Source organism: Vombatus ursinus, unplaced genomic scaffold (genome assembly GCF_900497805.2).
Source record: "Vombatus ursinus unplaced genomic scaffold, bare-nosed wombat genome assembly UNPS02014799.1, whole genome shotgun sequence".
Classification (NCBI taxonomy): Eukaryota; Metazoa; Chordata; class Mammalia; order Diprotodontia; family Vombatidae; genus Vombatus; species Vombatus ursinus.
The window spans coordinates 23,642,201-23,666,944 of record NW_020954577.1 but is presented as its reverse complement, the minus strand read 5'-3'; the positions used below and the strand labels follow the sequence as shown (position 1 = coordinate 23,666,944).

The window sequence follows — 24,744 nt, the reverse complement described above, 5'->3', positions numbered from 1 at the left end:
CTCTCTCTCTCTCTCTCTCTCTCTCTCTCTCTCTCTCTCTCTCTCTCTCTCTCTCTCTCTCTCTACCTATCTGTCTACTATGTGACATGACTTAGAGACTCTTCACCAAACTGGTCACCCATAGCCTGTCAACAAGCCTCTTAAAATGTGGTGCCTTGAATTAAATCCAATACTCTGCAGAACTGGTGCAGAGAACAGTGGGAATCTTATCTTGTCTCAGCTTGACAGAAACTTCTCTTCCATTAGCCTAAGTTGATGTAAGCCTTTTTTGTCAGCTCTATAGCCCACTTTTGGTTCGGCCTAAGCCTGCCTGCCCAGCAGGTTATTTCACATCAACTAATGTCCCAACAGGTCTTCTTTCTCCTCTTCTGAGTCCCTGCAGATGATTCTTTGAAGCTAAGAGCAGACTTTTACATTTGTTCCCATTAAATATAATAGTGTTAGTTTGGGCCCATTGCCCCAGGCTACTGAGGTATTTTAAAATCTCGATTCTGTGATCCAATATATTAGTCATCCTCCCAAGCTTTGCCACCTGCGGCTCTGACCAACATGCCTACTGTACCTCTATCTAGATCACTGATACGAATGTATAGGCTAAGGGAAAAGGCAGAGCCCACCAGCAGCATCCCAGAGAGGCCCAAGGCCTCCAGGTTGGCATCCATACACTAATCCTCTTTGACCTGCAGTTTCCTCATCTTTACCATCGGGATAATGATACCTACAATACCCATTTGACAGGGTTATGATGATCAGATAAAGAAAATGTAGGTAATGCTCTTTGCAAACCTTGAGCCAGGACATGTTAACTATTTTATTATCTTTATTGTTGTTCTTAACTATACCATCATCCAGGGGCAGCTAAGTCACGCAGTAGATAGAGCTCTGGCCTTGGAGTCAAGAGGATGTGAGTTCAAATCCTACCTCAGACACTTGACACTAGCTGTGTGACCCTGGGCAAGTCACTCAACCCCAACTGCCTCATCAAAAAAAAAAAAGCAAAAAAAACTATACCATCATCTAGCCCATATTTGTCATCTAGCCCTACTCATAAGTACATCACACGAAACTCTTGTTATGTGCCTTGATGAAAATAAGATGCACTATGCCAGTGGTGTTCTCTGTCCTAATAGCCAGTTTTGTACTTCCATCAAAAAAGGAAATTAGATTATTTGGTATAACATGTTCTTATGTGTCTAGTGAAGCCATACTGGCCACTGCCTCCTTTTCTAAGTTGAGTACTAAAGATATATGTGGGCAGTCAGATGGCATAGTGGATAGAGTACCGGGCCTGGAGTCAGAAACTCATCTTTGTGAGTTCAAATCTGGCCTCAGACATTTACTAGCTGTGGGACCCTGAGCAAGTTAATCCTGTTTGCCTCAGTCACCTTGTCTGTAAAATGAGCAGGAGAAGGAAATGTCAAACCACTCCAGTATCTTTGCCAAGAAAACCCCAAATGGGGTTATGCTTGAAAACAACAACAAAAATACACATATACGTATGTACATAAGTATAAAATCATATGTTATAAAACTTCATTGACATCAAACTCACTGATCAATAATAGCTATCCAAATCTACTTCACCTATTAAACTTTTAAAGAATTAGAATATTTGCCTGGCTCCAATCTTCTCACACTTGTTCTATTTTCTGTGTTTTCTCAAATACAATCAATGATTCTACAACCATATCTGCAACGCTGTTTGGCATCTTCGGATAAAATTCATTCGAGTCTTAAGACCTGAAGTCATTTAAAGGGGATGCTATTATTAGCTTCTCATGTTTGTTCATGTTTATTATCTGTACCATATGTTCTCATTTGGAAATAATTTTCCTTGACAGAGAAGATGAAAGCAAATAAGAGTTTAGTAGTTTTGCTTTCCTTTTGTTATCTGTTGACATTTATTTGCCCCAAGCAATGAGCCTTTCTCATTTATTTTATCTTATTTTTTATTCTGAACTTAAATACCAAAAATAAAGGCATTTTCATACCTACAGCAGAACCCAAAAGAGGATTAAATATGAAATCCTGAAGCTCTATTTCAGGCACCTTCTTTAAAAAAAAAAAAGCACGTAATAAATTCCACTCTTTAATTTCAAAACTGTCCTGCTTATATGTGCTTCTCTCTGAACTCCCTTCTGTTCTCTGCTAGACATTTTTGGAAATGTTTCAAAGGCAATTCTTTGTTGGCATCCCTACTGCTAACCTCCTTTTCCCCTCCCTCCACACATCTCCCCAATAAAAAACTAAAAGTTTGTATTGAGGGAACCTTGTAAAGCATAAATATCGTTAAGCAGAATGAATCCACAAAGTGGTCATGTCAAAAATGCATCTCTCTTTCTACACCTTAAGTCCATCACTTCAACCATCAGTCTTAGGTGATGTTGTTGGTCATTGGATTCATCTAAGTTCTCAGGTCTTTCAGTGGTGGTGTTACTGGATAATTTTCCCCCTGATTCTGCATCAGTTTATACTACCCAGCATTCTTTGAAACTGTTTCTTTCATCATTTCAATTCCATAAACATTTATTAAGCGCCTATTATGTGTCAGCATCCGTGTTAAGAGTTGGGGATACAGAAAGAGGCAAAAGACAGTCCCTGCCCTCAAGGAGCTTACAATCTAATGGGGGAGACTATTTCTTCCCCATTGCAACTGAACTGTATTGCATTTATATACCTCACTTTGTTCTGCCATTCTCCAATGGATAGGTATCCCTTTGTTATTAAATGCAGTACAAAGGAACAAAACCACATTTCTTTTAAGATATTGTATAATTAGGATTTTTACTAAGTTAGATTGGCCTCCCTAGCTAGTCCAAATTAACAGGGTTTTACTGGGGGTAGGGGAAGGGAAGGTCAGACCTGTAAGACCTGTAACCTCATCTATTTAGGGAATTCCAGGTATGGAAACTCTCTCCATCAATGCACATCAGCTATTTTGTAGCAGTCTTAGAAAGTTGTCTAGGCCAGGGACATCAAACTCAAATAGGAACTGGGGCCATTAAACCATATATAAAGATCCCTGTGCCACATACCGGCTTAAGTTTTAAAATGAAATATTATTTTTGTTTTATTGTATCTTTGTATATTTTGTTAAATATTTCTGGTACCAGCTGCACTTGGGAGTGTTGTAGGCTGTGTGTCTGACATCTCTGGCCTGGGGAACTGATATAGTAAGCGTTGGCCAATGTCACAGTCAGTTATGTGTCAGAGGCAAGATTTGAACCTGTGTCTTTCTGACTCCATTGAAGAAACTCTGTTTTTCATGTTCCACTGCATTTTAAGTTTTACCTAACATTAAAATAACAAATTTAACATTCCTTCAAAGTGTCATTAAGAAACACCACAAGACACAAAATATCACATTAATTGGTAGTCAAAAAAACAAGTTCCATTGGATTTGGTTTTTGACATGTTGAGGGTTGTTTGTATTACGTTAATCATTTCTATCCATGATATTGACAAGTCATCATTTCAAAAGGAATTATTTCATATCATCATTATCATCATCATCATCATTGTTGTCATCACCATCAACTCACCTTGAGATGTGCTTCATCTTGTCACTTGATGCATTCATAAAACAGTACTTTATTTTAAGTGGTGCATTAAAATTAGTCCTAGCTATGAAATGAGCAGACAAAAATCTATTTCTTCCCCAAACTCTCAGGGAGTACAACCTTTAGGAAGGGATTATTTCCATTACATTTTCATCAAGGACTGGCCAAAGAGCAGTAGATCATGTTATTACAAAGACTGGAAATGTAATGGTTTGAGGTTGCTAAGCAACACCACAATGTTAAAGGCCTTTGTATCTGTGATCTCTGGAGACTCTCAAATTTCATTAAAACCTGTCCATAACGATTACACAAAAGACCCTTGTGAAGTTCATAAACAGGCACAGTGAAGGGATGAAAAAAAGACACATCATTAAAACTTTGATCGTAGTTGTAACCAAATATTTTTGAGTAATCAGTTGATATATTAAGTAATCAGGTAATATGCAAACTATTTAGAAATAGCATATGTTATATATTCAACTTATATGATACACACACGTGTACATACCTATATAAGCATGTATATATCTGTGTGCACAGATATACATACACATATATGTGGGTATATATACACACACATGAATGTGTGTCTGTATGTAGAGAGAAAGAAAAGTGGTGTATGTGTGTGTGTACGTGTGCGTGTGTGTATGTGTGCGTGTGTGTGTGTTTAACCCTCTGTCCATACAAGCCTGATCTTCAGGATGGTCAGTCCTGTGCTGTATGCTATACAGACAGAGGGACACATGATTCTTAATTGATGGGAAAAGCGCTGAGCCAAATGTTGCATCCCTCCCCTAAGTCTGATTTGGTTGCAGACACGATTTGGAAGAGACGTAAGGAAAAAGGAACTCTACAGAGGCAGGGGAGAAAGAAAGGCTTTGGATGGTTGATTGCAGCTGAGTCATAGACATGTATGGGAGCCAGTCGCATACATGTTCTTTGACCTCCTGGGTCTACACTTCTACACACAGCTGAGAGCACATCTCCCTTGTCTGAGATTGTTCTCTCCTGGTATGAACTGAGATCTTGTCTCGCTCCCAGATGAAGAGTCCCTTACTCTTAGGTATTTCCTATATTACATCTAATCTGTAAAATAATTTTTCTAATTTCCATTCACCATTTTGTTTGTATAATGGTTTTTCTCACCATTCACTTCTGTTGTCTCTTGTGTGACTGCTTTTGCTAGGGAGGGTCTCAGCTAAGGGCTAACCCTCCCCATCAGGGTGATCGGGGAAGGAGCTTTCCTCTGGGGGCCCCACTCATCCCCATGGGCCTTTCCTGCTCCTTGCTTGAGTGATCCCACCCTTCCAACTCCAACTCCAACATCTATTCAGACCATCCAGGAACCACATTTATATATTTAGATAACTCACACTAACATAATATTACATGTGGGCACAAATGTAATATATTGTATGTTGCTATTAAACACATTTAGCATACTAAGTGAAATTCTATTACAGCATGTAGCAATTAATCAATCAGCACGTATTTACTGAGTGCTTATTCTACACCAGGTACTGATGAGGTGCTGGGAACACAAAGACAAAATAGTACTTGTCCTCAAGAAGCTGACATTCTATCACAAAAAAAATGCTCTTTAAAAGGAAGGATAAAGATGTTTTTCACATGAAGTGGTGCAGGGAATTACAATGATGAATAAAGTTGGTTTTGAATGAGGGCCTTGGCCATTCTTTGAATGAAAGATGCTGCTGGAATAGCAAAGGAAAGGGGAAGGGAAGGCAATAAGCATTCATATAGCACCTACTATGTCCCAGACAAGGTACTAAGCACTTTACAAATATTTTCTCATTCGATTCTCACAGGGGCAGCTAGGTGGTACTGTGAATAGAGCCCCAAGCTTAGAATCAGGAAGACTCTCTTTCTGAGTTTAAACCTAGCCTCAGAAGCAGTTGTGTGACCCTGGGCAAGTCACTTAATGTTGTTTGCCTCAGTTTCCTCATGTGTAAAATGAGCTGGAGAACGAAATAGAAAACCACTCCAGTATCTTTACCAATAAAACCCCAAATGGGGTCATGGAGAGTTGGACACTGAAATATTTAACTGAACAACAATAACAGATTCTCACAACTCTGGGAGGTCAGTACATTATTATCCCCATTTTATAGACGAGAAAACTGAGGCAGACAGAGATTAAGGAACTTGCCCAAAGTCACATAGCTAGTAAGGGTCTAAAGCCAGATTTGAACTCATGTCTCAACCCCAAGCCCAAAGCTCTATCCACTGTGCCATCCAGCTGCCTCTATGTCTTTGTCCATGAAAATCAATACACAGACGTTTTTATAGGTTATAATACTTTGATAGAACATTTCTGGGGAAAAAATCTAGCCATAATGTCAACATCAATAGAAAAACTAATTGAGGAAAGAAAAGATGAAAGAGGCTTCAAAAACCACTCCATGTGGAATTCTATCAAAGAGTAACATTGGGAAATCGCTCTTGGAAGGGCTAATATTTAGTTGATGATGCTTCTGAGGACAAGGTCATAGCTGTGAACTTTCTGTAGGTTATCTCTCTGTTCGGTGGCCACAGACTGACCTCTTAGCCCTAGCTAACTTTTCTGCAACTATGGCTGATGGTCCTAGAGAGAAATTAGTCTTTAGAGTGTGGGTGTCTCAGCACGAGCCATTTCTTCTACTAGAAAAAAAAAGTCAAATTTTATACTCTAGTTATGGTCAGCATCATCACTTGGTTAATTTTTATATCCAAGGAGAATTCAAGAGCAAAAATAATGCCTGGTATATGATATCAGTGACCTACTAGGACCTATCTAGATAGTGAATAAGGTACCTGAAGGGTAGTACAATGTGCCTGAAGGTAGAAGACCCTCACTAGCTGTGGTACTCCTGGACAGTTCATTTAACCTCTCTTTGCCTCAGTTTCCTCAACTGTAAAATGGGATAACAATAGCATCTGTGGCCCAGAATTGTTGTGAAGATCAAGTGAGTTAAAAAATTGTAAAGTACTTTATAAACCTTATTATTATTATTATTACTAACTAAAACAAACAGGTAGATTACTTAACTGAAAGACAGCAAGAGATGATTTCAAAGGATTATAGATTTAGAGCTGGAAGGGTCCCTACAGACCATCAACTCTAACTCTTCCTCCATTCTGCAGATGAAGAAACTGAGGCACAAAAAGGTGAAGCGACTCGCTCAGAGCTAGACAATCAGGTGCTTCTTACTCCAAGGACCCCGTAGCCTCTCTATTTACTGTCATCCTATCTGAACTCAGAACTTTAGCTTGGAAAAAAAGAGGTCAGACTGCATCTTGAAATGTAGGTTACCTAACAGCACGAAACTGAAAACTACTCTCAGATAAATATTTTAAAATTGCAACTGAAATGTCCTTTTTCATCCCTAGTTTTGTTGACTAGTCAGAAAATGTAGATATTAAAAATAAACAAACAAAACAATATACTTTGGTATGTTAAGTCTGCCGAAACTGATAACAAATTTCATTAAGCAAACCACCTAGAAAGTATTCATTTCCTTCAAAAGAACTAAGTGTTTAAAACTATTTTTCAAAAATAAAACTAGAAAAGATATAATTCAGGTGTTTACCAGGTTAGAGAACAGAAAGCAATTTTTTGAATCATTCTTCACATTCTTTTTTTGCTTAGGCAATGGGGTTAAGTGACTTGCCCAGGGTCACACAGCTAATAAATGTTATGTGTCTGAGGCTGGATTTGAATTCAGGTCCTCCTGAATCCAGGGCCGGTGCTCTATCCACTGCGCCACCCAGCTGCCCCTCATTCTTCATATTTTGAGGAATGGTTTTAAAACTCCCTTCTCCCTAATATTTAATAATACTCTGAATATTAGTCATTTTTAAAGGAAAAAAACAAGACTTCCATAAGGGACATACCATTAATGAGACCCCCATCACCAAGCAGATCTGCATTCTAAGCGATAGCGGCTACCCAGAGACACTCAGGATCTTGCCACATGGATGGATCATAATATTCACTAATAATAGAAGCAAAGTAGCTGGATTCATCTTAAATAGATTTTACTACATTCCAGTGACTGACAATGACGATAATTTGGACAGGATAATAACCCCCAATGAATGGGAATTTTCAAGGTTTATCATAAATAAATATAGGGATCACTCTTAAGTGAGCTACAAAATGTGTTTTTGATTTCTGTGGGAGTGGGCTAAAGAGTCATAAAAACTAATTTTAGGGAATCTTAACATATGGTTATCATCCCTGTTGGATTAGTCTCTCACTGGATTGAAGCTGTATCAGGAGAGAGAAAGCATTCTAGCTGGGGCCTCTTCTTTCCTGGGGGCAGGAAGACGGGGGTTATATTCACTCCTTAGACCATCTTCACCACCACTACCACCATCATTATAGCTAGCATTTACTTAGCTCTTTTAGCTTTGCAATAACTGTGTGGTAGGTGCTATTATTATCCTCATTTTACAGATGAAGAAATTGAGGTAGAGATAAGTGACTTGACCAGAGTCACATAGCTGGTATGTGTCTGAGGCAGGATTTTGGACTAAAGTCTTTCTTGACTTCAATACTCTATCAATTGCACAACCTAGTGATCTTTTTAGAGATCACTTTCTAAAGATCAGTCCCTTTAACAATTTACAATAACAACATTTATTTGGAATGTCTGGGAAAACACTTCCTAGCTCCTAACGTCAGGGATATATCTGATAAAATTCACGTTTTTAACCAATGCTCCTTTATACCCCAAAGGCTCATTCCTCACAGTGACAGGTCCTACTCTATTCCACTATTAAAAATTAGGCTTTTGTTTCCCTTTTTGCTTAAAAACCCACATCAGTCATCAACTTCAAAAAGGAGTACCTCAGATGTTTCCCAGGATAAACTTTCTGGAGAAGCATTAAGTAGAGAAAGAAGGAGAGTCAGGTCTTCCAATAGATGATTAACAGCCCAAAGCCTCTGTTACTTTACTTCATGTACAGGCTCTCACAACAACATGTCTCCCATTCACACATCAATAAAATTTAAGATTCCTTGGAAGATATAACAGAAATAACCCTACTCAGTACTCTCCTCCAAGCACTCTCCAATTTGTCAGCTCTGGCCTAATTTATGTTTCCTGTTCCTTTCTGAGTCTTTGCGCTGCCTGTCCCCCATGACTGGAGTTCTGTCTCCTCACCTCCTACATCAGGTGAAGCATAAAAACAGAGGTACTTTCCACTGCTAAACAGGACACCCAAATCAGAGTCCAGTCCAGGGAGGTTTTCCCCTTGGATGGTGAGGCCCTTCAGATTTTTGTTTTGTTTATAGATGACATTGTGCTGGTGGCATAGCACCCCAAAGATACTGGAAAGCCTACTGGAAGAGGTTTGTAAGCACTCAAGGGAATTTGGCCTGTCCATCCACACAGGAAAGGCCAAGTGGATGAAGAATCTGCATTGCCCAGATTTCAACATACTCTTCCAAGAGAATGTATATGTGGGACGGAAAGTACAGACAGAAAATGATTTGGATCCAGAGTTGGATAGGAGGAAGAGAGCATCTTGGAATCCTTTACTGAGATTATAAAGCTCCTTTTCTGACCCCAAGACTCCCCCAAAGTAAAGGGCCATCTTTTCAATAATGGTTTATAGGTGCTGCCACTATGGTAGTGAGATATGGCACACCATTACCCCCAAAGGACAAAAGGCTGGTTATCACATAGAGGACAATGGAGTTGTGCGTGGTAGGCATGAACATGACACGACATGGTGAGAGGCAAGCCTGATGCCCTCACACTGAAGAGGGAGCAAAAGGAAGTTTTCTTTGCCCTAACAAGAGCTAAGATACAACAAGGTCCCAGTGGTCCTTGGCTTCTCTGAATGTGCCCATTATTCCCTCCCCCCAATCTCCATACGGAAATGATTCTGGTCAGGAGGGGCACTTGAGTGGTTGTCCAAAATCTACCAAATTAGAGTAGCCCTGACTCCATTAGTTGGGGTTTTTCATGCCTCTTTGGTGACCAGGAAGCTGTGTCAAGGGAGGAGGGGTCAATCAAGTCCCAGGAATGGCTTTGTTGCCTTCTAGAGAAAACAAATCACTTTTACAGGGAACCAGGGGGAAGACTAGTCCAATTAAATATATGTGTGTGTGTGTGTGTGTGTGTGTGTGTGTGTCTGTGTGTGTGTGTATACACATATAACACCAGTAAGGAACTCCAGAGAACAGAGTAAATGGTATCCTCAAACAGATGGTTCCTGCATAACAGGAAGAGAAGATGGGCTGGTCACAAGCGAGGGAAAACAGACAGACAGTCAAGAGTCCTTCCCTGGGATCCTTACAGGGTCAGAAGAAAGTGAGGAAGGCCCTTCCAGCACCTTGGGTGGACCCCTTGGGATGAGCTTTTGGGAGGATACAGACAAGTGTTGCACAGGATGGGTAGGCATGGAGAGGCTGTGATATGCATCACTGGATGGAATTCCTGAACTGATGAGTATCTCAGATACATTTGAGTAGTGGAGCATTTATATAGTAGTAGTTGAAATATCAGTGCAAGTGAGTGACCAGTCAATAACCAGTCAGTCAATTACCCTCTCTTCTGTATTAACTCGAGAAATAACACTTTGACCTTCCTATCAAGAATGGCTTCAAAATGGTGGTGAAAAGGGTGGTTGGGAAAGCCCCAGTTTACATGGAGTTTATCGCATTCTTTCATGTTTTACAGGCTTTCTATCCTGAAGACAGGTGAAGACAGGCTTTCTATCCTGAAGATACGCTCCATTTAGGCATTCTTCTTCTAGAGGAAAAAGTCAAGTTGGAATGCCTTCAGGAGAGGAGGAACTGAAAGGTGTGGTGAGATGTGCTGACAGTCCACAGCTGGGTGACGTGGAGCGTCTGGATGTCACAGACACATCTTTAACATTAATCTGCTCCTGACAGACAACGGCTCCCACTCCAACCCCGTCTTAGCCTCTGGGGCCGAGGAATGGGAACTCGTCCGCATCGGTGACCTCTCACTGACCGAAGCCAAAGGGGTCGTGTGATTCTTGTTCATGATGACTCTGTATTTGAATCCGTCTCCCGTAAAGCGCTTCTTTAGCTTGATAGGAATGCTCCATAGGAATACAGATGTTCAAGCCCCAAACAAAGGAAGACCCAGACAGAATCAACCTCAGGCTACTGAGCAGCTACTTCTGATTAAACACCTGACCCTGCCCATCGTCACTGGGGAAAATGCACATTAATGACAAAAGGTCTCACGTCTGGGTTCTGGGGTAAAGTTGGAGATCACTCACAAACGTTCTGCTATATTGTTAAAGGCAGAATATAGAGCAATTAGCTGAGCCCTTCCTCTCATCCCAGACTGGTCAGGATGTTCACGGCACATGACCAGCCAAGAATACTATACAAAACATGTCTTTCTCATGTTAATGATCAGGGCTGGAAGACACAAACTTCTCTTGTAATTATCAGCAAAAAAAAAAATGTAGTGTCTGAAATTTCTTTTTTGGGGGGGGAAGAGATCTGAGACTTTAACAGAAGGAATTCACCACTTTCTGTGGTGAAATATAAGGCCCACAAGTCAAGGAATCTTTATCACCTTAACCTGAAGTGATCTTTTTAAAATGACATAACTGTAATTACTAATCAAGCCTAATCCCTCCTGGGGCAGCTAGGTGGTGCAGCAGATAGAGCATCAGGCCTAGAGTCCATAAGATTCATTTTTCTGAGTTCAAATCTGGTCTTTGACATTTACTAGCTGTGTGATCCTGGGCAAGTCACTTATCCCTGTTTGCCTCAGTTTTCTCATCTGTAAAATTATCTGGAGAAGGAAATGGCAAAAGTACTCCAGTATCTTTGCCAAGAAAACCCCAAATGGGGTCATGAAGAGTTGGATATGACTGAAATGAGTCAACGACAACAAAACTAGTCCCTCTTGAACCACTGAGGCCTAGATAAAAAGTAGGAAGTTTTTGACCCCCATTTAAAGTTTCCAAGAAGCCAGCATAACTTCCAACTCAGGAATGAATGTAAACTACTTTTCTCTAACTCTCTCCATAAGTATGTTCCTTAAAAAAAATAAATAAATAAATAAAAACAAAAAAAACCCTGCTTTTACAAGCATTTATTATCTTTCCTTCTCACTGACATATGTTAATGTTTTTTTAGAGAAAAAGAAAATTCTTATAATATATATAGTCCAGCAAAACAAATCCCACCATCACTCTGGTCCAACGCTGTGTGTCTCATCCTGCATTTTCAGCTCATTGCCTCATTGGCAGGAGGTGGATGCCATGTTTTGTCTTTGGTTCTCTGGACTTGGGTCTACCCCAACTCCTTCATCTGAGTTCTAACATTTCTCAAAGTTGTTTTTCTCTATACTATTGGTGTCACTGTGTCTCCTGTTCTTCTAGCTCTGTTCGTGATCAGGGTGTTCCTGGTGGGAGATCCTGCTTGGACATGCTAAAGTAATACCTGGTGAAGCTAGCCTTCTTTCTTTTTTTTGGCGGGGGGGGGAGGCAGTTGGGGTTGAGTGACTTGCCCAGAGTCACACAGCTAGTTAAGTGTTACGTGTCTGAGGCTGAATTTGAACTCAGGTCCTCCTGACTCCAGGGCCAATGCTCTATCCACTGCGCCACCCAGTTGTCCCAATGAGGAAACTGAGGCAAAGAGGGCTAAGTGACTTGCCCAGGGTCGCACAGCTAGTAAAGTATGTGAGGCCAGATGTGAACTCAGGAAGATGAATCTTCCAGACTCCAGGCCCGTACTCTATTCACTGCGCCATCTAGCTGTTCCTGGTGCCAGTTTTCTTTCTCAAGCCTTGTACAACTTGGAGTTGTAGGTATGACTTCTATAAGATGCTAACACCTGCACTCAACCTCTGTCTTTTCAAAGCAATGAAGGGCTTTATTTTTTGCTTTGCCATGTCCATGTAAAAGAGTTTATCTCTGAGTGGTGGAGCTTAAATCCTTCATTTTTACATTCTGCGTCCCAAACTCTGGGATCTTGTTGGGCAATTATTGAAAAAAGGCGGTGCACTTAGTAATAAAGCAGATTCTACTTAGCATTCTTGTTAATGCTCACCAGGAACTGGGAGGATGGATATCCTTACTTTCTGCCTGATTACTCTTAATTTACCTTATTGAGATAGCAGTGCTGCGTTGTCCAAGTTACGATCTTGCATATTTAGCTTAAAATTTAGAAAACTCATGCATTTCTGTGTTAGTGAGCCACATGATAACTACAAATACATACTACCAAATTAATAATATCTATTAACAAAAATTTAGAGAGAGAGGTATTCTCTATCATTAGGGGAAGCCAATGTAATTCACTATGAATGGATTTTGTCTGCCATTTTATTTAAATGGTTGCAAAGCTCAGTTTTGCAGGAAGTTTGAAGGAAGGTAAATCATAGTGGAATGGGTGTCTGGTGCTTGTATAGACACCATCTGTTTGCTAGGATGGCATTACAAATCCATTGGAAGGCTCTAGGAAGCGGTTTCCAAGAGAACCATGAATATTGGAGCATGCATAAATGTTCTGCAGTGGCATACTCCCTGGTTGGGAAGAGCCTTTTTTTCCACTGGTTGTATAGCTGGATTTGTATGTGTCTTTAAGTTGAGTCTTTTGATGCATTTCCATTTGGGGGAACAAGGACACTCAATCACTCATGGATGGTGAGACCATATGGTAAAGGGTTGGGGCTGGGGAGGAGGTTAGGGCTTCCTTCTCTGCTCTTCTCACACTTGGCTATCTGGATCCTGAGAAACAGATCTGGGTTCTTGGCCTTTTCTTTTGCTCTTTTCCATCTAGGTACTGTAAACCCTAATTCCAGAGTCTCTACTCTAAGGAGATTCAAAGGCTAAGCTTGCAAGTCACAGAGCTCTGGGAATTCAGGAATCTAGGTCAGGTGTTTGTGGCCATCCAAATATCAATGCTCTGAGAAACAAGGTATAAGGACTCCAGTCCTTCAGAAGTGAGCAGGGATTCTGGATTCGCATGTGAACTTGGTGGGGCCACTGCTATGCATCAACTTAGCCAAGCTGTAAACCTAAATATGATCCAATCAGACAGAGCTGGTGTAGGGTGGGGATTATGTCTCTGAGGTGTCCAAGGAAATGGTTACATTCTGTTCTGGTAATATCTTTTAAATAAATTTCCTTAGTATAAGCTATTTATGTTAAATAGGAAAAAGGACCTTGAGATGCTAGACTATTGATGCTGGGCTGACAGCCACACTCAGATTCCTGGATCTTGGTAGCTCACCCTCCCAGACTGTGAAAGAGCTAAGGCTGCTGATTCTACTCCCTGTACCTAGAAGAGAATGAATGAAAAGGCCTAGGAGTCAAACCTATTTCTTGGGAGCCGTATGACTTCAGCAGGGAGGAAGAAGGAGGCCCTAAAGTCTGACCTGTAGGTGAATGAAGATTTCTCTCCTAGATGAGAATGTAGCAAAAGCTCCATCTGCTGCTGGCTCATGCTGTTTTAAAGACACTGAAAGTTCCCGGTATGTAGCGAATGGAAAAAGTGTCCTCCCAACCACAAGGTGGGCCAATGCAGACTGTCCATGCGTGCCCCCGTGTTCACAATTCTCTGGAAGATAGCTCCCTAGAGTCTTCCACATGGTTGATGCCATTTACCAAACTGCTGGCTTCTACACATGCACGTGCAATACACATGTAGATCCATATCTACCACTGGCTCACAAGATTCAGAGCCAGAAGGAATCATGCCATCCAACATCCTTATTTATAGGAGAGGGAATTGAGGCCAAGCCAGAAGAAGTGACTCATTGAAGGTCACACAGATAGGAAGCCTCACATTCAAACCTAGCTCCTTTGACTTCAAACCCAGAACACTTTCCAGTACACCAGGCTGTCTCCCCAAAGATGCCACAATCGAAATGCTGCTATTCACGAATCCAAGTGTGACTTGGAAGGCAGACGAGTGACTGAGAACACAGGCACCACAGGAAGTCAACAGAAGGCTTATGAGAAGTATTATAATCTTTTGTCCTCTCTCCAATGACTGTAGTCCGTTTGGCACTGCTGTTCCTGCTGGGGTTCTGTGTTTCGTGTGCCAGGGTGGGACATCCCTCCATCCCACCACTCATGGCTATGTTTGTTTGGCCTCTACGGTTCCTTCCTAGCAATACACTACAGCGCTGGAAATTATGCTTCCAAACGTAGTCAAAGCTATCCGTCTGCCCATACTGCCGGTGGGCAGCGAGCCACAACTGTCCAGGTAACCTGCTGAAACATGACCAGCCTAGCAGAGCATAGCAAAGCTAATGAACTGACTGTGCTTCCCAATCTCACCGTTGCTGATGTGGTCATGCTGTTATGAATGGCATAAAGACAATGCTAAAGAAACGAACAGAGAGTCATATTTACTAATTGTAAAAATGTTAAAATACTGCAAAAAAAAAAAAAGAATTTCCAAGTGTTTAATTTGTAAATTTTGTAAATATTCTAGGTATTCTTCAGATGGCTAACTCAGGCAGTAGAGAGCTAAAGTGATTTGTGTGTATTGAATGAGTCGGCGCTGAGATGGGGATCAGAACCAATTTCTTCTGACTCTAGGACCAGTGTTCTATCCAGACAAGCTTAGCAGAGAAACAGGTGATTCCAAACTCATTTTAAACCAAATTCCATTTTACAACAGAAAGCTACTGTTAGTTTCTTTGAGTGCACAAACAGGCGCATTTAAAGTATCTGCACTTGACTTACCAGCCTTTTTATGACTCTCAATAGCAGCTTTTGTTCCTTGGGATCCTTCTTGGACTTCAATAGTTCAGCAAAGTTGTCCATATTTTCTGGAGACATGCTGTCCGCATTATCTCCTCCGTACAGCTGAACCAACACAGACAAGCACCTTGATGAAACCTCAAATATCTCTGGATCTTCACTTGGAAGCTAAAAAGAGAAAACAAAAGCCATGTTTAGATTTCATGGGAGATGTTGACCTGAAGATTCCCTAAGAAATGTACTGATTTGAACTGACTGGGGTGGGGGTTGGGGGGCAGGGAGGATAAAGTAAGAGGATGGGGGGAAGGCCAAGCAGAATTAGAGGAAAGTCTTTATTTTTGAATATTTTAAAATAAATGAGGAGTTTTTTTTCTTAATTTATGAAAGCCAGGCTAAGCGCTAGCAAGTTAAAGTCCTGAATTGGCCCAATGAATAAGGAGAAATGAGATGATTTGTAGCAGCATATCAATTCCATGTACATACCTCTTCAAGTGTACTTCATGTTATTCCCCTTTCTGCATTTTTCCTCTGCAGCCCCAATGGCTACTTAGAGGACATTCCTTTTCTGCCCTCAGTGAATGTACACGGTCTCTAACGTGGCTTCTTCCTCGTTACCGCAGACCTCAACTTCCTCCAAGGCCCAGGTCAGGTTCCAGATCCTCGTCTCCCTAGTTGTTACCACTTATTCCTTCCTCAAATGACCATGTATTTACTTACCTTTGTACATGTGAGACATGCCACATGCTAGTGGTAGTGGTAATAATTAAAAACAGCTGATATTCATCAAGTGGTTTTTATCTCGAGGGAGGGGTCTTCCATGTGATGCAGTGGACCCCTGGAGCCCCACGGAATCAAGGAAAACCTTTTTACTAAGCAAAGCAGAGGAGCAAGTGAGCCCAGCTTCCCTCATCCCTCTTGGATCTTTTAACAGCGACCCATGAATAAAAGCAGAAGGAAGTTCCTTGGAGTCTGAGGAGGCCCTAGTCCAGCAGGCAGTCTTTGTACTCCTTGCCCCAAGGCCTCACACCTGTGCTTACAACAGGCTTACAAATCGCTTTACATACATCATCTCATTTTACTCTCCCAACAACCTGGTGAGGAAGGTGCTATTATTATCTCAATTTCACACATGATAATAATAATGATGAGATCTGACATTTACATATAGTGCTTCAAAGTCTGGGAAGTATTCCATAGGCATTATCATATCTAATCCTCAAAATAGCTCTGTGACCTAGGGATGTTGTTATCCCCATTTTGCAGATGAGGAAACAGGCTAAGGGAAGCTAAATGACTTGTCCAGAAAGAGTTGGGAATTCAAAGATTCAAAATTGAGTATTCAAACCCACCTAAATAGAGAGCTCTATCAACTATTCAAGTGAACAGTCATGCCTGCCAATAGAATCCCATCCGCTTGAGGGCAGGGAACTGAATATTTAGAACTTAGTACATAGGTAGTGGCCAAAATTAAAAAAAAAAAAAGTTAAGTTGAATTGAATAAAATGGCATGGAAACCATTTGTTCTGTTACGAACATGTTTTCTTATCGTCTTGTGTACCTCACATTTGTTTAGAAAAATCTTTCCCTAGCTGGTGCAAAAATACATTTCAGCCCTGCTCATGTCCAAATTAATACCAATCTGGATTTGACTATGTTAGAATAGGAAATTATAAAGAAAGGATATGTTTTAGCCACATTGAATCAAACAGTATACACATAACCAAGATTAACTGAAAAAAGTCAACTGATTATCATCTGAGATATGGCTATCAAAGTAGTGAGACTGGTGATTTAATAAACAAATTGGAATTTAGATATCCAATGACTAATGTCCTTCAGAGTAGCCACTATGTGAAGCTAACACTTATTCTAAAGATGACAGTGCTCAAAACATTTCTCTAACATCAGGTAATATCATGGTCTTTCCCAAATGTCTCAATAGTAAAAGTCTTTATTTTGTAAGGGTGAATTAAGAAATAATCCAAGTCATTGGAGTCAGGTCACGTGAGTGAAAAGGGGTAGTCAAGCTGGATAACATTGGTTTAGGTTAAATGCACATGTAGTTTGTAGGAAAAGACCTAACTCACTCTTCCCAAGGTCCTCTTTCCACATCTTCCCCTCCCCCTTCACAATTCTTTCTTTGGAAATTGCCCAATGATCAGTGGAAACTAGTCAGACCCTTGACATTTTTCCAATCACCCACCTACATCCAGCTGCTCAGAACAATTTGTTAAACTGGTGTCAAGGGGCTCTAAATTCCCATTTGCCTGGCCTACTTACTTGGAGAATTGCAAGTCAGTACATAATAATATTTCAAAATTTAGTTTCTGAGAATTGAGAAAAGCTAATGCTACTGTGGATGAATGGACCAACTCAGATTTTTTTTTTAAAAAGACCCATAGAGAAGACAGATGCATAGGCATAGAAGAGTGAATATCAAAGAGTGGCTTAGTCTTCTAAGAGTGGTGTCTGGACACTAAAGTGTCGAATAAGCTGTGTCTGGTGAAGAACATTAAGGATTAAAAAAGGATTTTCTTCTTTTTTTAAAGCCACATTGAAGGCTCAGACTATAGAATCAAAGAAGACATAGGACCTCTGCTCAGGGGGGATGGCATAATAAGAAGAGATCACAGCAAAAAGTTAGAATTTCCGGGCCATGTTCAAGCCTCCTGGCCTTCTCCTCCTCCCATTCCTACCAAAATTCAGACCCATACCCTTGGGATCCTGGCTTTGATTAATGAATTTTCTTCTTATCTTTTTTTTTTTTTTTTTTTTTAGGCAACTGGGGTTAAGTGACTTGCCCAGGATCACACAGCTAGTAAGCGTCAAGTGTTTGGTCTGAGGCCGGATTTGAACTCAGGTCCTCCTGACTTCAGGGCCGGTGCTCTATCCACTGCACCACCTAGCTGCCCCCTGAATTTTCTTCTTATCTTACCTGGTCTTACTACCACTCTACTTCCTAGCCATCTCCAAACCATGCTATCATCTCCTCCATTTTCCCTGTTTTCCAGCTCTTCCTTCTCCCATTAAAACAAGCCTCTTGAGGGTAGAATCTGATTTGCTTCTATTTGTATTTCCAGCACTTAAGACAGCACCTGGCACACAGGAATGAGTTTTCATTTCATTTTGTTACTCAACTCCTATTTTGAAAAAACTGACAACAAAGGATAGAAGAAAATGGTTAACAAGAAGTTGGAACCCAAGATAAGTGAGATGAAAAGAGTACTTCAGGGCCCTCAATAACCTCGAATCACCCAGCCCAAAAAACTGCATTTCAGGACACTGGAAGAACTGGAGACGTGATCGCTGGTCACTAGCAATGTCCTGAGACAGATTATGAAGAATGACAGCAGGGCAAATATCTCCATTTTTTAACAAGAGACTTTGATTCCTGGAAAAATTCTAGAACATATTAAAGCTCTGGTTGAGGAATACCTTGAAAAGGAAGCAGAACCAAAGAGCTTAGACTGGCCCAAGAAGGAAAAGGCCAAGCTAGACAAACATCTTATCTTTTCTTTTCTTTTCTTTTTTTTTTGGACAGGGTAATGTGACATCCAAGAAAAACTGAAGATACAATATCCTTAAATTTCCACAAAGTATCTGTCATGATATATCTCTGGGCGCAGTACAGAAAGATTTTGGTAGTACAGAGGATGGATTCAGAAATGGCTGAATGACCAGACCCACACAGTACCCACCAATGGGCTGAAGTCCACTTACAGGGAGGTCTCTAGGGATTTTGTCTTGGCCTGTGAAGGTCAACATTTTCATTAATTGCTTGGACTGAGGAATGGGGGGAGTTATAATAATATGCTGGATAAACAGAGTCAGAATCCATGAAGATTTTAATAGGCCAAATCTAATAAGATGAAGTTTAATAAGAAATTCAAAGTTTAATACTTGGCTTCCAAAAATCAACATCATGAGAACAGAATGGGCGAGGCATAGCTACACCAGGGCTCGTGGGCCTGTTTGAGACCTGCCGTGGGAACAGATCCAGCTGCCTGGCTCCCTGCTGCTCCTCAGACACCACACTACATCCCAGTCCATCCCCCACTCAGCTGCCAAAGTGGTTTTCCTACAATTCCTTCATCTGACACACGTCACCCCCTTCTCTTTTCTCCTTCCCCTCACTGAACAGACCCCACGGGCTCCCTGTTGCCTCCAGCATCAAATATAAAGCCCTCGTCTTGGCAGAGGAAGCCCTTCACAATCCTTTCCTCCCTTTCTAATCTCACACTTGATATGTCTCCACAGACTCCTGAAATCCAGCTACACCGGCCCACTTGGGTGCCTTGGGGCCAGCTCTGCCTCCTGCCTGGAATGCCTCCCCCCTTCTGCCCCCCAGATGGACTTCTTGGCCTCCTCTCAAATCCCCCCTTCCATAGGATGCCTTCCCTGGTTCTGCCCTGTACCACCCCTCCCCAGCACCTGCCCACAGAGATGACTTTCCATTTTAAGATATATATCTGGCATACACATAGTTATTGGCATGTTGTTTCCTCCATTAGAACGTGAGCTCCTTGAAGGCAGGGGCTGTTTTTGCCTGTCTTTGCATCTTGGTTGCTTAGCACCAGGGGCATGCTGGAGACAGCTCTGACCCAGGTAAGAAAGACTGTTCAGTCTTGAATTTACAATTCAAGGTTTCATTTATTGTTTTACTCATCATCTAGACTTCAGAAACTGTTAATAATTCAGATTCCACTTCAAAGTGTGTGTGCATACATTTTTCCTTCAGGGAGCCCCAGTTAACTTCTGCTAAGCACAGTGCCTGGCACACAGTAAATGCTTAATAAAGGCTTTTGGACTGACTGGCTTAGAGGACAAAAATGCTAAAACTATGCTAAGTTATATGAACGGAGGAAGACTGTCACATTATCCCATCACCAGTTAGGATCTTGTGAGACCACCTCCTGCCGGCCAGAAGTAGACGGAGAAAGATGCCACTCTATCCTGCTCCCTTCCCCCATCTCCTGACCTGGCCTATTCCTGCCTTCCTGGGAGGAAATGCTATAGCATCCTGCTCCCTCCACTGGTCTTCTGGCCTGGCTGCCATTCCATTGGCTCCTACCCACTGGTCCCCTGGCCTGGTTGCTTAATACTTTAAGAGGCTTCCACTCTAAGGTCAAACCCCTAGGAGTACTGATAATGGACCTGAACTCATTCCCCAGTGATTAACACACTCCCACTTACTCCTATCCCTCTTAACTCACCAACCTCCCACTTTCCTTCTTCTGTGCTCTGTGGAATGCCTGCTCCATTGATAACAACCTCCCTTTCACCTTAAATCTTTTCCCTTCCCACTCCTTCCATCTTCTGGTTCTCTCCTGACAGCACAGCTTCTATAACCATTCTCTCCACAAGTGATAGAACTTTCATTCACCACCTCACTGGTAGTGGTGACTGACTTGGAACCCTCCTTACTTCTCACTCCTACTCCTGGGGGCACTCCCCCATCACTCAGTAGCCTCTCCTCCCTCCTTTGAGGTTCACTCAATCCATAGGGACAACCCAATCAAGATTCTGGTAGATGTTGTATACCAAGCTCTGGGTCACTTCAGCGTCTGGTTCACGCACTTTCTCTCCTCTCTGGTAACTACCCTCATTCTAGAGGATTTCAACATGTATACTAGTACTCCCTCAAATGCTCTGACTTCATTCCTTACTATTTTCACGTGACCTATTTCTTTACCCCACCCCAGCTTCACAAAGACATCTTGCTATCACTCGCAAATGCACCACTTTCATGTTCATGAATTCTGAAATTCTCTTATCTTTTCACAATCTGTAGTCATTCTACCCCTCCCTGTGTCACGCAACCCCAAAAGACTTGCAGCACAGGCGTCAACCCCAATCCACATTTTCATCACATCTCCTACTCTAGCTCTGTCAATTTTACCCTCCTAACAATTTATTGTAAATGCCTCCTTTTCTCCTCTGACACTGCTACCACTCTCAGACTGGAATCATTTTAATAGCCTGCTGACTGGTCTTCTACCTCAAGTTTTCCTGACTCCAGTCCACTCAGTTGTCAAATTGATCATCCTAATGCACAGCTCTGATCACGTTACCCCATGATTCAATAAATTCCAAAAGTCACCCCCCCCACACACCAAATATAAAATTCTCTAGTTAAGCCCTTCATAACCCAGCCCTTCCTTACATTTTCCATATTCTTACAAGTACTCTCCTCCAAGAACTCTGTGATCCAATGCCATTGGATTGGCATGACACTATATTTCTTATTTCCAAGCTTTTTTCATTGGCTGCCTCCCATGCCTAGAATTCTTTTCTTCCTCACCTCCACTCTCTTTCTTCATGGCTTTCTTCAAGTACCAGCTAAAATTTCACCTTCCACAGACAGCCTCCCCTGATTCCCCTCAATGCAAGTTCCTTCCTTCTGTTAATTATCTCCACTTTATCCTCTAAGTATTTTGTTTGTATATATATGGCTATTTGTGTGGTGTCTCTCCCATTAGGCTGTGAGCTCCTTGAGGGCAGGGACTGTCTTTTTTCTTTCCCCCACACTTGGCACAGTGCCCGGCATACAGCAGACCCTTAAGAAATGCTTATGGACTGACTGAGGGATGTGGATTCTTAATCAGATTTGGGTAGAATTACAAAGATTTTAAAGTCCCTTCCAACTCTATGATTTTGTGGCTGTGAAAAATATAATTTATCAAGGGAATAGAACCAGACTGAAGCAAACTGTTTGCCATGCTTGGAGGAACTTGTGCCTTTCTTCTAAAAAACTTCTCTTTTATGTATCCTCCAATAGGGTAATTGTTGGGTTCTCAGATCAGTGAGGGGGTTAGGAGAACACAGTGTAGGGAAGGAGAGAGAAGAAAGAACTAATGTATGCTTTGGGGGACAACACAAACGTGGGCAACAGAATTACAATGCAGGTATTTTTAATCATCCCTAGCTGATCAGTCTGCAATATTTTCCTTGCTGTATTTCTAATCCTTTTTGTTTTTCATAGACAAAACTAGGCCAGTAACAATGTTAATTTTACAAGTTCACAAAGCAAAAATCAGAAAGCTGGCATCTTAAGGCAACATGCTATTAAAGCTAATGATTACATACAAATGATGTCATTTCCTGTCATGAGGTTTCAGAAACATGGATGGCTGCAGGCACCACTTGACCTATACCAGCTAAGTCAAAGAGCAAAAGTTGCGAATGTTGATTCAGTCTTAACATTTAATTTCCTGACTTTTGTCTGTTTAAGACAAAACTGCTTTGTTAATCTAACATCTGCTGGGTGTAAATTTCCTTCCTTTGTGTTGGTTTAGAAATTAAAAGTAAGAATTTGAAATATTGCCTGTCTTGAAAATCCTTTTAATGTCTCTTTGGGAATCTTTGAGTACAAGTTAAACTTTCTCTTTCTAACCACAGGTCTCTCTCTCTCTCTCTCCCTCTCTCTCTCTCACACACACACACACACACACACACACACACACACACACACACACACACACATATGGGGGGGAGAGAGAGAAAAGGAGAGAGAGATATGTAGTTATATGTGTATATGTAAACATACATATATTACACACACACACACACACACATATGGGGGGGAGAGAGAGAGATGTAGTTATATGTGTATATGTAAACATACATATATTACACACACACACACATACACACACACACGTTCTTTTTTTTTTTTAAATAAAGACTAACCTGACATGAATGAAGTTTTGGCTAACGTTCAGTGAGCCGTACAACACCCTGAAGGTTAGGGACCACACATGGTTGCCCCATGAAACTGTGCAGTGCGCAAGTTTGGTCTTGTCATTCCAACTGGTTTTATTCCAACAGGAATGTCATCGGTGCTCTTAAAAGCCAATTCTCTCTTTGTTTTACCCTTTAGTTCTTCTAAATAAATGCTTTGTGGGACAAAGAAAAGTAACAGCCTGGAAAGAAAATGTAGATGAAAAGAATCTGCAATTTGTTTGGCTTCTGTCATTTTCTTTAAAAGCCGATCTGACCACGTGACTCTCCTATTCAAAGCCACTCCAGTAGCTCTCCATTGCCTCTAGGATCAAAAGCTCCTGTTTAGCTTTTAAAGCCCTTCATAGCCTGGCCTGGTTGGGCAGCTAGGTGATGTAGTGGATAGAGCAACGGGTCTGGAGTCAGGAAGACTCACCTTCCTAAGTTCAAATCCTGCCTCAGATAGTAACTAACTGTGTGATCCTGGGCAAGTCAAGTTTTCTCTGCCAAGAAAACCATTTTCACGAAGAGTTTCACACGACTGAACAATAACAACAACAACAACAATGTAACGTGGCTGCACCTGACCTTTCCATCCTCGCTGGAGTTCCCTGCCTTCTGGTCAGACGGAGCTTCTCTCTGGCCTCAGCCATCTCCCGTCACTTTGCATTGGCCATCTTCCATGCCTGGAATGTGATCCTTTTCAACTGTGCTTCATAAAGAACTTTTCTTTGCCATGCAGCTCAGGTGCTATGTTCTGGCACCTGATCCTTCCAACCTTTAATGCCCTTCCTTCTCAAACTGCCTCACATTTAGTTATTTCCTTTCACTTTCTATTTATTATATATGCCCTTGTTATCTCTACCATTACAATGTAAGCTCTTTGCAAACAGGCAATGTTTCTTTTTTTTTTCTTTTTTTTTGGACTTGCATCCCCCGTGCCTAACCCAGTGCCTGCGAGATGGTTGGTGCTTAATAAATACTTGTTGATCAGGTGATACCACAGTGTGTTGGCTCCCTTCTTACTTCCCCAACCATTCCCTCTGTGTCTCCATTTCTTTCATACTGTTTCTATGAACATTCTCTAACTTGGAAGGCATGGCCATCTGTTTGGCTGTTCTTGTGAATACGCTCTTCTCGTGTCTTTGATTATTACATCTGCGAAGATGACTCCCAAATCTGCATCTCAAGGCTCAGTCTCTTTTCTGAACATGAGTCCTACACCTCTTACGGCACGCTAGACATACTGCTGGGGAAGATCGACTACTACCTTAAACTGAGCTCATCATCTTTGCCCCTCCACCAGTTTCTACTGGGACCTTCCTGATTTCGGTCATTGAGACACATTGTCCATCTTCTTGCCCTGAAAGTTTGCAGTGAGCTTTTATTTCTCTTCATAGTCTATAGGATATCAAAGGGTCATAGATTTGGAGCTGGAACAGCTGCACAGATCATTGAGGCCAAAACCCTTATCTTACAGATGAGGAAACTGGGGCCTAAAAAGGTAAAGGGACTTGGGCTGACAGGGTCACAGAGCTGGTAACTGTCTGAGGAAGGATTTGAACCCAGGTCTTACTCTAGGTCTAGTCATCTTTCTACTACACCACTCCTGCCCTGGATAAATTAAATATAAGGAAGCGTTTTGATAGACCTGAGATGCATGAGGGAAGTAGCCTGGGCTGAGCCTATACTGTATTTCTCAAGATTTAAATAGTAAACAGTCAGTATATATCATGGGAGGTATACAAAC

General features: G+C 41.5%; 1 protein-coding gene across 4 annotated transcripts in view; it reads right to left on the bottom strand.

The window, feature by feature from the left end:
- Positions 1-24,744, bottom strand: part of ULK4 (unc-51 like kinase 4) — a 636,813-nt gene that overhangs the window by 155,137 nt on the left and 456,932 nt on the right. For all 4 annotated transcript variants that reach the window (XM_027872479.1, XM_027872481.1, XM_027872482.1 and 1 more), the window contains one exon: positions 15,258-15,443. In XM_027872479.1, coding sequence (XP_027728280.1) covers positions 15,258-15,443 — 186 coding nt within the window. The remainder of the gene's footprint in view (positions 1-15,257; positions 15,444-24,744) is intronic.